This window comes from Centruroides sculpturatus, unplaced genomic scaffold (genome assembly GCF_000671375.1).
Source record: "Centruroides sculpturatus isolate CEXI.00-Female unplaced genomic scaffold, Cexi_2.0 scaffold276, whole genome shotgun sequence".
Lineage (NCBI taxonomy): Eukaryota > Metazoa > Arthropoda > Arachnida > Scorpiones > Buthidae > Centruroides > Centruroides sculpturatus.
In genome coordinates this window covers 599758-615388 of record NW_019384509.1, presented here as the reverse complement: position 1 = coordinate 615388, position 15631 = coordinate 599758, and the positions used below count along the sequence as shown (strand labels likewise).

Here is a 15631-nt window from a genome sequence, read left to right as displayed (position 1 = left end):
GTAGATTGGAAACACTGTTTAGTAGTGTAACAACCAAATATTGAAAAACAACTTATTAATGTTAGCAACAATCTCATCGCTTTCATTGTAGTTTGCTATGATTTATCATAAATTGTTGTTATTTTATGTTTTAAGTGTTTATTAAAATTTAATTCTCTTTTCAAAGCCTTGGCCTAGTGAGTATTGAAAAGGGATCTTACTGCAGGAAAACAAATCAAAATAGTGACTATCAGAATATTAACTCACGACTCAGATTCAACTGAGCCTAAAAAAAGGGAAAAAACAAAAGACTTCCTAAAGAAAAAATGCAATTGTTCTGAAAAAAATCTAGATTAGACCTCAGAAAATCATATAGATTTGAGCAAACAATTAGCCAAAGGTGGATTCATGTGTATGATTCAAACAGTTTTCTATAGACTGCTGGGGCACAAAATGAAATCATCACCCCCTAAAGAATCTGCTCTTAAAAACATGATGTTGAAACAACTTGACTGGTAAATTAGTAAAAATTGTACTATTGTATTATAGTAGTAGAAAAACTGTACTGTTAATGAGTAACATAAAGATGTTTTTGGATAAAACTCACTTTATTAAACTACTGGAAGAAAAGAATTGCCTGAAGTGGGACTCAATCCCATAACTCCTGCTTACTGTGCAGATGCGTTTCCAATTATGCTACCCAGATCTCTGGTCCGATCTCTTCCAGTATATATAACATTACATTACATCCACTCTGTTCAGGGAATGATGAACTCTGAAAAATACTTCAATGAGCTGCAGCACAAATTGATATCAGAATTGGCAATAAGATTGTCAGTGCTGTTTTTCAGTACAACCCAATATCCTGTCACACTTCCAAGATGAAAAGAAAAAAAAAAAATAATAATAATAATTCAAGAAAATGAGACTAACATTGAATTGACCAAGAAATTCATCCAACATCAATCCCAATGAAAATCCTTGGGCAATCAAAGAGAACTATACAACCAAGGAAAAAATATTTTGAACACAAAGAAACTTTTAAAACTCTAATCTCTGATATTGTCAGAGTAAACCAACTTAACAAAAGAAAGCCAGATTACATACTAAGCATGTGTTGACAATTTATAGAAAATACATATAAAATATGTTTTGGTCTTGTTTTCATTGATTTGCATAGTATCTAAGTTCAATATATCAACACTACAGCTAAATGAAAAAAGTTGATTTTAATATATCATAGCCCTGTTGTAAGCAATTTAAAAATTCATTTTTCTAAAAGCATGAAAGAGCAGAGCATAATGTCTATTATTAGTGTCACCAACATTTTCAAAACAATTACCATCAAAAGTAATTGATGTAGTAGTATTAGTAGAGCATCATAACATACCAAGTATATTTCCATACTGTAAAATTAAACAAATGTTTTATATTTAATTTCAACTAATGTTTTAAAAACAGTTGCTTTTAAAAATGTATGACAAATGAACATGATGCTCATAGTCATTATTAGTATAAATACACACCAAGTGTATTATTTTATAACTTAAAATAAAAAAAATATAAATTAAAACAAACATTTTTTTGCACTGTTTTTAACCTGTAGACAAATTTTTATAAATTAAAAATAAAAAATTTGAAGGCAATTCAATTCATTTCTAGGTAGATATATAAGCATATACTCTTATATGATGAATTAAAAGAACCAAACCAAAACTCCAGCATAAAATGAAAATTTTAATGAGAAACATTGAGAGCTTTTGGTTATCATCATCATCAGGGAAAATATGTAGAGTTCAAAAAAATAACATAAGTGAATCGAACATCATAATTTAAAAGGAAGAGATGTCATCTGATTGATTAATGTTATGTTGTTTGAGTACAAATATTTATTGCTGGACCTCAAATAGAGATATCTAAACTTGAGGGAGGGTGTTACTATCCTTGTAATTTATGGTCATTTTTTTTACAAGTCTTATCTCCAGCTTCTCAAAGACTTTAGAAAAATTTAGCTATAAATTACAAAGATTTCAACACCCTCCCTCAAGCTTTAAGTTCTGTATTTGAAGTCGAGCAATAAATATACCATAGTACTATATACTCCACAGAATAACAACCATCAGATGATGAATTTAACATCTTAATTTAAAGAAAGATACATCTATGTTCTTTTTTCAAACTACTTATTTTAACCTGATAATGATAGATAAAAGTTATTGAAAACACTTGTTTCATCATTAAATAATCTCTCATTTTATGCTGGAGTTTTGGTTATTTCATTCTTCTACATTGTTATCCAGTTTCTTCATTTTTTATATGAATTAATTTTCTAGTTAAATGTTTGTAGTCATGCTCTTTAGCCTAATAAAGTTCTTATATCAAAAATGCAATGACTGACTGGCTACTGTAGTTAGTTATTTTATTTATGACTATAAATCCAATCCACACAAACTAAAACTCATTTTTAGATCATCATAATAATGGGCATTTCCAAGTTGGAGAGAAGATATACTAATATAAACTAATAATCTTTTAATGAAAAAGATTATTAATTTATGTATATGTATGTATGTATGTACGTACACATAATAAACATAAAATAAAATTTTCCAATTAATTTAAATAATTTTCCTTTTTTACTTGTAACTAACAGAATGTTAGTTTTCTCTATCTTACTTAAAATTTAGAAGTTTATCTAATTCACAACTAAAAGAAAATTAAAGAATTTCAGAAATACAAATATTTTCATAATTTTATAAACCAAATTAGTATCCATTTTGAGTTAAACTAAATCAACTTTTACTAACTATTGAACAACATAGTTCCACTTATACTATTGCATCTATACTAATATAATTACTGGAGTAGTTATTTCATTGTAAAACAAATTGTAAAATCTAAATTTTTAATTGTAGATGCAATTTTAATTTCAGAAGTAAAAAAAACCGAAGAAAAATAATAAACCAATTTATTAAAATTTTTAAAATGTTTTTGATTAAAGTAATAAAAGTAATAAATTGAATCAAATAATTTCATAAGACAATATATTTAATATGATATACTAAAAAAAAATTAAATGACTGATGTTATAATTACAACCTTTGCATGAAGCAAAGGTTATAATTATACACTTGGTTGATACAATACCAGTATCAGTCAGAAGTTTAAAACAGATTCCAGGAAGTATCATTTTTGCATATAATTATTGGACAACAAAATTTATATATGATTTATTTTCATTATATTTTTTAAAAATTGTATAAAAATCTATTGTGAGACTATATTTAAAAAATCTTTTTGAAACAAATCTAATAAATCATGGTGTCAGAACCAATATTTTTGTTATAAATATTTATTGGAACTAAGAATGCAAGAATAGAATGGTTCTGATTATGTCGCATTTATTATAAAATACTTACTTTAATTCATTTTTTTTAAATAATTTTTTTCAACAACAGATTGTAATACTTTTAAAAGCTTTTGATTTAATTTTTAATTATTACATTTTTGTTTTTTCTTTAAAAATCAAAGAAAATTTTTATTACAGGGAAGACCAGGAATATTATTATTATTATTTGACATTAAATAATTATTACATATTAAATTCAATATATCTCTGTAATTTACTAATAAACTAAGTTCACCAAAAATGAGCTACAGAGTAAAAAGCTGCTGCTGCATCATTCAATAATAAAATAGATTCCTTTAAACATGATGCATTTATTCCATTTATACATCAATTAATTTATTTTAATATAGCCAATACTCTGGCAGGTTTGATCCCATTTGGGAAAATATTCAATTACCACATCCATGTTTTGACTAGTTTATATATTTTGATATATCTTAATTATTATTTGTAAATGCATTTATTATTAATAAGTTTATTTAAAACTAAAGTTTAAAGTATTTAATTATTTTTACACAAGTATTAAGTGGGATAATTTTATTATATTAATTAATTATAAATAGCTTTCAGTTCCTAGGAATTCTAATCCAATATTTCAAACTAAATAATATAATTTTATACATGCATGGAGGACAATTACATCAAAAACTGAAATGATCTTTTGAATATAATATGTTCACAAAGTGTTCCTTTTAAAAACAATTCCAATCTGTTATTTTTGGCACATCACTTGTAACATCAATAAATCAGATTAGAACACATTCCACTTCATTTTATAGGACAATGTATTGTTGTTATAAATTATTTTAGAAACATGATTACAACAGATACTGAGCTGTTATCTTGTCAAATCTAAGCCTTTAATTTACAATACAATAGAAATATTATGCCAAATACATTGATGTGATGTTTATTGTCCCTAAATAAGCATTTTGTGTAAGTCCTCCTTTAACACTACAGAAAGAAAATTTATAAAAATCTAAACTGTTTCATAAATTTTGAACTCAAATGGAAAAATTGAAATCAAAACCATTCATTCACCATCCCATTTCATACCTTTCATAAATATAAAACATTCATGGTTAACAATAATCCCAAAAATCTCTAAAGAAATATCAGTGCTTAACTTAAAACTACTTATAAAATATGAATAAATTCAAGAAATTAGTGACATTGATAATTTTGCTTCAAATTCTGTAATAGTGTCTTTCAACTCCAGACAAATTTTAATATTTATCTATGCAAAGTTATTCACATCCTCATGCAACTTTCCAACAACCATATTTCTTTGATTTTAAGAAGAATTTTTTTTAATCTATTTTTTTTTGCCCAAAATAGAAATGCATCTTTCACTCACAGAACAATAATCATTGTTCAATCTCTTAACAATCAACAGTCATTGAAAGTAGACATCACCAATGTACAGTGCATTATGCATATAATAGATGTTTTAGTTTATACTGCTTAATGATTACATCAATTCAGATAAAATTTTGTGGTAATGCATGCAATTTAAATTCAGTTTTTAATGTTTCAGGATGTCTTCAAGATGAAATATTTGATGCAGAATTACAATGAATTATGCATAACAAAAAAACAGAGCTGCCAAACATTACATACTTCTTGCCCTTTGCATTGTTCTACTTATTGTAACTTAAAAAATTTTCCCTATAAAATTCTGTTAAATTATTTTATTAAAAATAAAAATAAATCTTAAAATTTGATTCAAATTCAGATGCATTCTATAGTATATCTTGATCTTGTCAAAATTCCAGGTATTTTTAAGTATCTGATAAAGCGTGTTTTACTTATACAGTAAAATACAGTAGAGCGGCGATTTTCCGAATCAATTGAAAACTGGGGTTGTCCGGATAACTGATTTACGTATGAAAAAATAGTTTAACATATCCAATGTCAAAATTTTTCTCTGTTGCGTGTCACTTCACGTTGAATTTTCGTCGATGTTAAGCCTAACAAAGACTATTGTATCGTTAAAAATTATTTTTTTGTTTTGTACAAACAAAATAAATATATTGAAAAATATAAAAATAATAAAAAATTATACTTCAGATGTTAATTTAGTATCAAAAACGTAAAATATTTGAGTAGCCCAAGACATAGCCAAAGATTGACGTGCCACAGCACTGGCAAAAATTTAAATTTGCCGACTGGAATTCTTTCAGATGATTGACTTTCGGAAAATTGACGCTCTACTGTATCAGTAATCTGGCCATTTGCTAGTTCAACATGTCCAGTAATCCGATGCTAGCTAACTCACAAGTATTAGATACTGCTATCAACTCAATGTTTCCACTAGTTCAAACTCCACTTCCTCCTAAACTTGGTATGATATCAAACCTGAGCTTGAACACTCCAGCTGGGTACAATATTAAAGATTGTTAGATTCATCATATTAGGCTTCTCAAATTGAGTGCTCTGCTTTCATTTTTTTTTGCCTTTCTATTTATGTTTTTGATATTGTTAATATAATGTACTAATATCATGCAGATAAAAGTATTTTTCTTCAAAATGATTATACAATTCAATTTACCTTATTTTCTAATAATCCACAATCTCCTTAATTAAATCAACAATGTTTCAGTCCCATATATGTTAGATTATAAAGATTGTACTGTACTTAATACAATTTTGACAGAAAGGCTAATTCATGATATATAAATGCAAATTATCAGTTTATTGTACAAACAACATTTCTCAACACAACAATGTTAACAATGCAAGAAACAAGATATTTACTAGTTTGTGATGTATCATATTTTAATTTTATGAATATTTAATTACAATGGTTTTAAATTATACAAAATTGAAGAAAATTATTACAAAACAAATTATCTGGATTACTACAAACAAAGGATAGTCAGGTGGGATAGTAATTATAAAATCAACCCTATTTTTACATACTCTTAGCAAATTTTAAAACATTAGTACAGTTTTTTTTTGTAATAAGTTTTCATAAGTTCCTTTAAATGTATTATTTAGCCAAACAAACAATCACTGGATTACATCTGGCTACTTTTCTACAATTATATTTAATTAATTACTAAATAATTTGTCACTAGAGGGAGACGTTACGCACCATCTGCTGCATCATTCAATAATAAAATAGATTCCTTTAAACATGATGCATTTATTCCATTTATACATCAATTAATTTATTTTAATATAGCCAATACTCTGGCAGGTTTGATCCCATTTGGGAAAATATTCAATTACCACATCCATGTTTTGACTAGTTTATATATTTTGATATATCTTAATTATTATTTGTAAATGCATTTATTATTAATAAGTTTATTTAAAACTAAAGTTTAAAGTATTTAATTATTTTTACACAAGTATTAAGTGGGATAATTTTATTATATTAATTAATTATAAATAGCTTTCAGTTCCTAGGAATTCTAATCCAATATTTCAAACTAAATAATATAATTTTATACATGCATGGAGGACAATTACATCAAAAACTGAAATGATCTTTTGAATATAATATGTTCACAAAGTGTTCCTTTTAAAAACAATTCCAATCTGTTATTTTTGGCACATCACTTGTAACATCAATAAATCAGATTAGAACACATTCCACTTCATTTTATAGGACAATGTATTGTTGTTATAAATTATTTTAGAAACATGATTACAACAGATACTGAGCTGTTATCTTGTCAAATCTAAGCCTTTAATTTACAATACAATAGAAATATTATGCCAAATACATTGATGTGATGTTTATTGTCCCTAAATAAGCATTTTGTGTAAGTCCTCCTTTAACACTACAGAAAGAAAATTTATAAAAATCTAAACTGTTTCATAAATTTTGAACTCAAATGGAAAAATTGAAATCAAAACCATTCATTCACCATCCCATTTCATACCTTTCATAAATATAAAACATGGTTAACAATAATCCCAAAAATCTCTAAAGAAATATCAGTGCTTAACTTAAAACTACTTATAAAATATGAATAAATTCAAGAAATTAGTGACATTGATAATTTTGCTTCAAATTCTGTAATAGTGTCTTTCAACTCCAGACAAATTTTAATATTTATCTATGCAAAGTTATTCACATCCTCATGCAACTTTCCAACAACCATATTTCTTTGATTTTAAGAAGAATTTTTTTAATCTATTTTTTTTTGCCCAAAATAGAAATGCATCTTTCACTCACAGAACAATAATCATTGTTCAATCTCTTAACAATCAACAGTCATTGAAAGTAGACATCACCAATGTACAGTGCATTATGCATATAATAGATGTTTTAGTTTATACTGCTTAATGATTACATCAATTCAGATAAAATTTTGTGGTAATGCATGCAATTTAAATTCAGTTTTTAATGTTTCAGGATGTCTTCAAGATGAAATATTTGATGCAGAATTACAATGAATTATGCATAACAAAAAAACAGAGCTGCCAAACATTACATACTTCTTGCCCTTTGCATTGTTCTACTTATTGTAACTTAAAAAATTTTCCCTATAAAATTCTGTTAAATTATTTTATTAAAAATAAAAATAAATCTTAAAATTTGATTCAAATTCAGATGCATTCTATAGTATATCTTGATCTTGTCAAAATTCCAGGTATTTTTAAGTATCTGATAAAGCGTGTTTTACTTATACAGTAAAATACAGTGTATCCATTTTGAGTTAAACTAAATCAACTTTTACTAACTATTGAACAACATAGTTCCACTTATACTATTGCATCTATACTAATATAATTACTGGAGTAGTTATTTCATTGTAAAACAAATTGTAAAATCTAAATTTTTAATTGTAGATGCAATTTTAATTTCAGAAGTAAAAAAACCGAAGNATATATATATATGTGTGTGTGTGTGAATTTTAAAAATTTAATAAAGTATAATTAATGGCAAGAGAAGACAAAAGATACTACTATAATTTAACAAATTATCAATACATAAAAATTAAATCACAATAAAATATCTTTAAAAGTAGTTAGCTGGCCTTTGTGTTGAAGTTTGGTTCTTGTAACAGAATGCAACACTTTTTTTGAGGTTTCAGATTTTTCTGTAAAACAATTGTCTCTACTCAAACATTTCACATCTACAGGTGGGGTAAGCAAGCCAGTGAGGTAATGTACTGTACATTTTATGTATGTAGGTATCTTATAATATTAAAATCAAAATTTAAACAGTTAAATGTTTATCAATAATAAAATTTTTGGTAAATCATATATATTATATCAAAATAGCCAGTATATAACAAAGCAATTTAAGGTCAAGATGCTTGGAATGATTATCATCAAGATAACCGTGTGCATTTTTATTTTAAAACCATTTTAGGACTGAAGAGTCTTTGAAATAAAAATTTAAAAAAACAGCTTTGCATAGTATATAGCCTAATTTAAACTCAAACAGAACATAAAAATAATGAAATATTTTGAACAAAATCTATTCATCTGAGAAATTTGTAAATTATTATTCTGATTAATTCAAGAGTTTTTAATTTATTCTATAAGTAAAAATTACATTATTACAAATATAAACAGTTCATAGCTAAAATCCATATTAAAGTCTTACTGAATTTTTTGAGAATGTTCTTAATAAAAATAAACAAGTCATCCATTTATGCATTTTTAAAATGAATCATCATCTTTACTTAAATATTTAATTTACAGAATCTAAAATATATTGTTTAAATGTCAGATTAACAGAAAGACAACTTCTGATTCCAGAAAATTGCGTGTTAAAACCAGAAGTTGTTTGTTCTTGAATTCATTCGTATTTATTTTATGAATTTGATTTCCATAATAATTACAGTAAACCTCCCACTAACTTTGACTTTGCATAACTTAGGCAAATGTTTTCAAAAAATTACAGTAATTTAAAATTTATTGACAAAATAAAAATTATAATTAACAAATATTTTCAATATCTTGAAGTCTATGATACTATGAATTATATTACTAGAGAGTATACATTGGGCTATCATGAAAACTTTTAAGCTCATTTCCTGTAATAAATTCAGCATTATATCCTACTAAAAGATCACTAAAATTTAATGTATGTATAGAACTGATTGTAATAGATTACATACACTATATCCATCTTGTTTTCCATGTCAGAGAAACACCTCACTAATGCAGTCATTTATAGACTCAAACCATCTCACCCCCTATTAGTCCATATTAGCAGAGGTTTACTATATAATGAATCATCATCCAGTTTACACAGAAGGACTGATTAGTATTCACAACTGATGGAAATAAAATTTATTAAGGTATCAATAACTATCGCTAAAACAAGCAGAATGCATCTTAAAACACATTTAATCAAATAATAATTTTAGATCACTTTATATGAATATATGTAGATAATGTGCAACTGAACAGACTTACAAGTTAGTAACAAGAATTTTATTTGATCAAAGTTTTATCATTCTACAAATGATTATCAATTACTTTTTAAAGGAGATAATTGTGTTTTTATAATTTGATTTTATTGTAAGTAATGCATATAATTTATTTTTTGAATAATAATAAAATACAATTTTTCATCACTATATAGTATAAAAACAAGTTTTAGTATAGTTGATAAAATTAACTTTTTTTTTTATAAATTCTAATGGATATGTTAATCATGTTTTGCTTAAATTTATCATATATTCTAAATTACTTCTCTCTTTCTCAAATTGGAATAAATCATCAGTTTGGCAATTAATACAACTGAAGTTGAGAACATAATCAAAGGGAGTCTACTTATACCTACTAATGATATCTTTATTTATATCACAATTAACTATGATATAAAGGAAGATATTAGTACTTGAACTTGATACTTGAAATGAATACCATTATATACATGTTTTAAATTTCATTAAATATTTTTATAAAAGAATAAATATGAAAATTTTGTTTCTTAATATAGACTTTAGGTTGCCTAAATATTAAATTTTCATAGCATACAACAAATCTTTACTTTTATTCACATTGTGCACTGTATTAAAATCAGTGATCGCTATGTAAATACAATTACTGTATATTAATCTTATAATTTATAAATGTAGTCTTATTAGTGATAAATGTTTAAATAACTTATATAAATATATTTTTTAACCCTATGAAAATTTGTTTCCCCCATGACATTCAGCCAGCTAATGCTTTACCCTTTTCAAAACTTTTAGCCTGATATAATCAGACAGATCATTTGGCCTTGATCAAAACTCAGGTTATTAGAATGTTTATACTTAATGTATAATTTTTCATTTTATCAAAAAGTAATAGAAGTTCCTAAATAAATATCAATCAATTCCTTTTACCAATCAATGCTTAAGTTCTTTTTCTCATCTTATATTCCATGGCAGATATACAGTGGTACCTCAGGATACGAACGCCCCAGCATACGAAATTTTCAGGATACAACATGAAATTCGAACATATTTTTGCTCCACGATACGAACAAAAACTCNCCAAACAACCACTGGATTACATCTGGCTACTTTTCCACAATTATATTTAATTAATTACTAAATAATTTGTCACTAGAGGGAGACGTTACGCACCATCTCTTATTAAATTTAATAAATTATAATTAAATTAATATTTTTTAAATAATTTGGAATATTCTGGAAGAAAAGAATCAAAGAAAAAAGCAATTTTGACATTTTGATTGAATGCCAAGACTTTTCAGATAGAAAAATTATGGCATTCAATCAAATTAGCTAAAAAAACTCAATCACTTGAAAAACAAACTACTTTAAAAAAACTGTAAATGATAAAACAATCAAAACTATTTTATCCCATTATTTTATGCCACTTGACACTGAAATAAATATTCATGTTTTATGGTAAAGTTCATAAAATTTTTTTGCATTTAGTCTAGTAATGTTTTAATAAAAATTTTTTTAAATTTGGCATTATATCTAATAATAATTAATGACATATCTATAAATTTGTGTAATTATTGCATTATTGTAGCTGTATGGTATTATTTATATCAAATTATATCTTATTTTCAAAATAAAAATTTATTTACCACAGATTTTCAATGGTGCTTCAAGTTCAAGTAATATTGGTTGACTGAGAAAGATTTCCCGGGATTTCAAACATAAACCACGGATTTCTGCCTCTGTCAACTGAACATTTTTTCCTGGGCGTGACCCTCTAACTAAATAAGCAAAAAAAAATGAAAAGTTAGATCAAATAATACATAATTTCAGTATTAAGAAAGTAATTTAAAAATATTGTTTATTTGAATAGACATAAAATAGCACTCACTTATTGAAATCATGGATATTTATTAGTAGAATTAGTATGTTATATGCATGTAATAGGAATGGATAATCTTTATTTTGTGTAAATATACATATTTCAAAATATAATTATTTGGTTTATTTATTATAACAAAAAAAACTATGCACTCTCAATGGTTTTTAAAATTTTTATTGCACCCTTAGTAACAAAAAGGTTGCTGACCACTGTATAAAAGCATACTATTGCAGTATAGTCTACTATTACCTTTTATTTTTCCACTTTCATGAAGGTCCTACACCCCCCTTAAACCCTATAAATACAGAGGACCAACTATTTATAAATACTAGGGGTTTATCACATCTGGCATTTCACATTGTTTCATAATTCTCCACATTTACATTACACTTTATAATTCTTTAAATATAATTTTGTTTGTGAATATATATATATATATATATATATATGTGTGTGTGTGTGAATTTTAAAAATTTAATAAAGTATAATTAATGGCAAGAGAAGACAAAAGATACTACTATAATTTAACAAATTATCAATACATAAAAATTAAATCACAATAAAATATCTTTAAAAGTAGTTAGCTGGCCTTTGTGTTGAAGTTTGGTTCTTGTAACAGAATGCAACACTTTTTTTGAGGTTTCAGATTTTTCTGTAAAACAATTGTCTCTACTCAAACATTTCACATCTACAGGTGGGGTAAGCAAGCCAGTGAGGTAATGTACTGTACATTTTATGTATGTAGGTATCTTATAATATTAAAATCAAAATTTAAACAGTTAAATGTTTATCAATAATAAAATTTTTGGTAAATCATATATATTATATCAAAATAGCCAGTATATAACAAAGCAATTTAAGGTCAAGATGCTTGGAATGATTATCATCAAGATAACCGTGTGCATTTTTATTTTAAAACCATTTTAGGACTGAAGAGTCTTTGAAATAAAAATTTAAAAAAACAGCTTTGCATAGTATATAGCCTAATTTAAACTCAAACAGAACATAAAAATAATGAAATATTTTGAACAAAATCTATTCATCTGAGAAATTTGTAAATTATTATTCTGATTAATTCAAGAGTTTTTAATTTATTCTATAAGTAAAAATTACATTATTACAAATATAAACAGTTCATAGCTAAAATCCATATTAAAGTCTTACTGAATTTTTTGAGAATGTTCTTAATAAAAATAAACAAGTCATCCATTTATGCATTTTTAAAATGAATCATCATCTTTACTTAAATATTTAATTTACAGAATCTAAAATATATTGTTTAAATGTCAGATTAACAGAAAGACAACTTCTGATTCCAGAAAATTGCGTGTTAAAACCAGAAGTTGTTTGTTCTTGAATTCATTCGTATTTATTTTATGAATTTGATTTCCATAATAATTACAGTAAACCTCCCACTAACTTTGACTTTGCATAACTTAGGCAAATGTTTTCAAAAAATTACAGTAATTTAAAATTTATTGACAAAATAAAAATTATAATTAACAAATATTTTCAATATCTTGAAGTCTATGATACTATGAATTATATTACTAGAGAGTATACATTGGGCTATCATGAAAACTTTTAAGCTCATTTCCTGTAATAAATTCAGCATTATATCCTACTAAAAGATCACTAAAATTTAATGTATGTATAGAACTGATTGTAATAGATTACATACACTATATCCATCTTGTTTTCCATGTCAGAGAAACACCTCACTAATGCAGTCATTTATAGACTCAAACCATCTCACCCCCTATTAGTCCATATTAGCAGAGGTTTACTATATAATGAATCATCATCCAGTTTACACAGAAGGACTGATTAGTATTCACAACTGATGGAAATAAAATTTATTAAGGTATCAATAACTATCGCTAAAACAAGCAGAATGCATCTTAAAACACATTTAATCAAATAATAATTTTAGATCACTTTATATGAATATATGTAGATAATGTGCAACTGAACAGACTTACAAGTTAGTAACAAGAATTTTATTTGATCAAAGTTTTATCATTCTACAAATGATTATCAATTACTTTTTAAAGGAGATAATTGTGTTTTTATAATTTGATTTTATTGTAAGTAATGCATATAATTTATTTTTTGAATAATAATAAAATACAATTTTTCATCACTATATAGTATAAAAACAAGTTTTAGTATAGTTGATAAAATTAACTTTTTTTTTTATAAATTCTAATGGATATGTTAATCATGTTTTGCTTAAATTTATCATATATTCTAAATTACTTCTCTCTTTCTCAAATTGGAATAAATCATCAGTTTGGCAATTAATACAACTGAAGTTGAGAACATAATCAAAGGGAGTCTACTTATACCTACTAATGATATCTTTATTTATATCACAATTAACTATGATATAAAGGAAGATATTAGTACTTGAACTTGATACTTGAAATGAATACCATTATATACATGTTTTAAATTTCATTAAATATTTTTATAAAAGAATAAATATGAAAATTTTGTTTCTTAATATAGACTTTAGGTTGCCTAAATATTAAATTTTCATAGCACACAACAAATCTTTACTTTTATTCACATTGTGCACTGTATTAAAATCAGTGATCGCTATGTAAATACAATTACTGTATATTAATCTTATAATTTATAAATGTAGTCTTATTAGTGATAAATGTTTAAATAACTTATATAAATATATTTTTTAACCCTATGAAAATTTGTTTCCCCCATGACATTCAGCCAGCTAATGCTTTACCCTTTTCAAAACTTTTAGCCTGATATAATCAGACAGATCATTTGGCCTTGATCAAAACTCAGGTTATTAGAATGTTTATACTTAATGTATAATTTTTCATTTTATCAAAAAGTAATAGAAGTTCCTAAATAAATATCAATCAATTCCTTTTACCAATCAATGCTTAAGTTCTTTTTCTCATCTTATATTCCATGGCAGATATACAGTGGTACCTCAGGATACGAACGCCCCAGCATACGAAATTTTCAGGATACAACATGAAATTCGAACATATTTTTGCTCCACGATACGAACAAAAACTCATCATACGACGTTACATTATTTCGCAGCGTTATTTTTTATTCACTTCTGTTCATTGGTCTCAGTCCGCGTGTTTGCTTCGTTATGGCAGGATCTCGCTCGATAAAGGAAATCTTGAGATATTATTAGAAAGTGACTAATTTTATTGAAAAGAAACATCCCGAAAAGGTTCACACTGGCCGTATTGCTACTCAGAGTCATGACATTTACCTAAGTAATTTTAGAAACATTTTAAAAAGCAGGAAAGCCAAACCTCTTTGGATAGATATTTTACCAAGCAACCTCTATCCAGTGAAAGTGCTGGTGGAAGTGAAGGAAAGAAAGCAAAAAAAAGTGAATAAAAGTTTTAAAAAATATATATAAAACAACACTAATTTTTAAAATCTTTTCTAAGTTATTTTTAAGTTATTGTTACATTATGTTATATAAGTTAAGTTTTAGTATCATTTCCCTTCTCCCTCTCTCCGCCATCAGTTTACATCCCCATCGTCATCTATCCTCAAAGATAAAGTGCAAATAAAACATTTCTTTAATCAATTATTATTCTATTATGGTTATTTATAGATTTACAACTACAAAACGCATTTTTCAATGTTTTCCTTACTATATTATTTTTTTTAATGTACTACTTAGCTTTAATTTGAGTGTGTTTTTCGTGTTGGAACGAATTATTTAGTTTTACATGTAATCGTACGGGAAAAAATGATTCACCTTACAACATTTTCATGATACGATCTCAGTTTCGGAACGGATTAATTTTGTATCCTGAGGTACCACTGTATTTGATTTGTCATCTATAGCTCTTGACATGTCTTACTACTAACTAACTAAAAATATTTAATGAAGATTTAATGAGAAAAATGGGAAGTATGAAGAAGTTTAAAAAAAATAAATGACATTGCTCATTCATCAAGACCACTTCTTTAACCACATTTGGT

At 25.6% G+C, this 15631-nt stretch overlaps 1 protein-coding gene across 1 annotated transcript in view; it reads right to left on the bottom strand.

The window, feature by feature from the left end:
- Positions 1-15631, bottom strand: part of LOC111622332 (serine/threonine-protein phosphatase PP1-gamma catalytic subunit) — a 55901-nt gene that overhangs the window by 15896 nt on the left and 24374 nt on the right. Inside the window, exon 2 of the mRNA XM_023364693.1 lies at positions 11412-11543. Coding sequence (XP_023220461.1) covers positions 11412-11543 — 132 coding nt within the window. The remainder of the gene's footprint in view (positions 1-11411; positions 11544-15631) is intronic.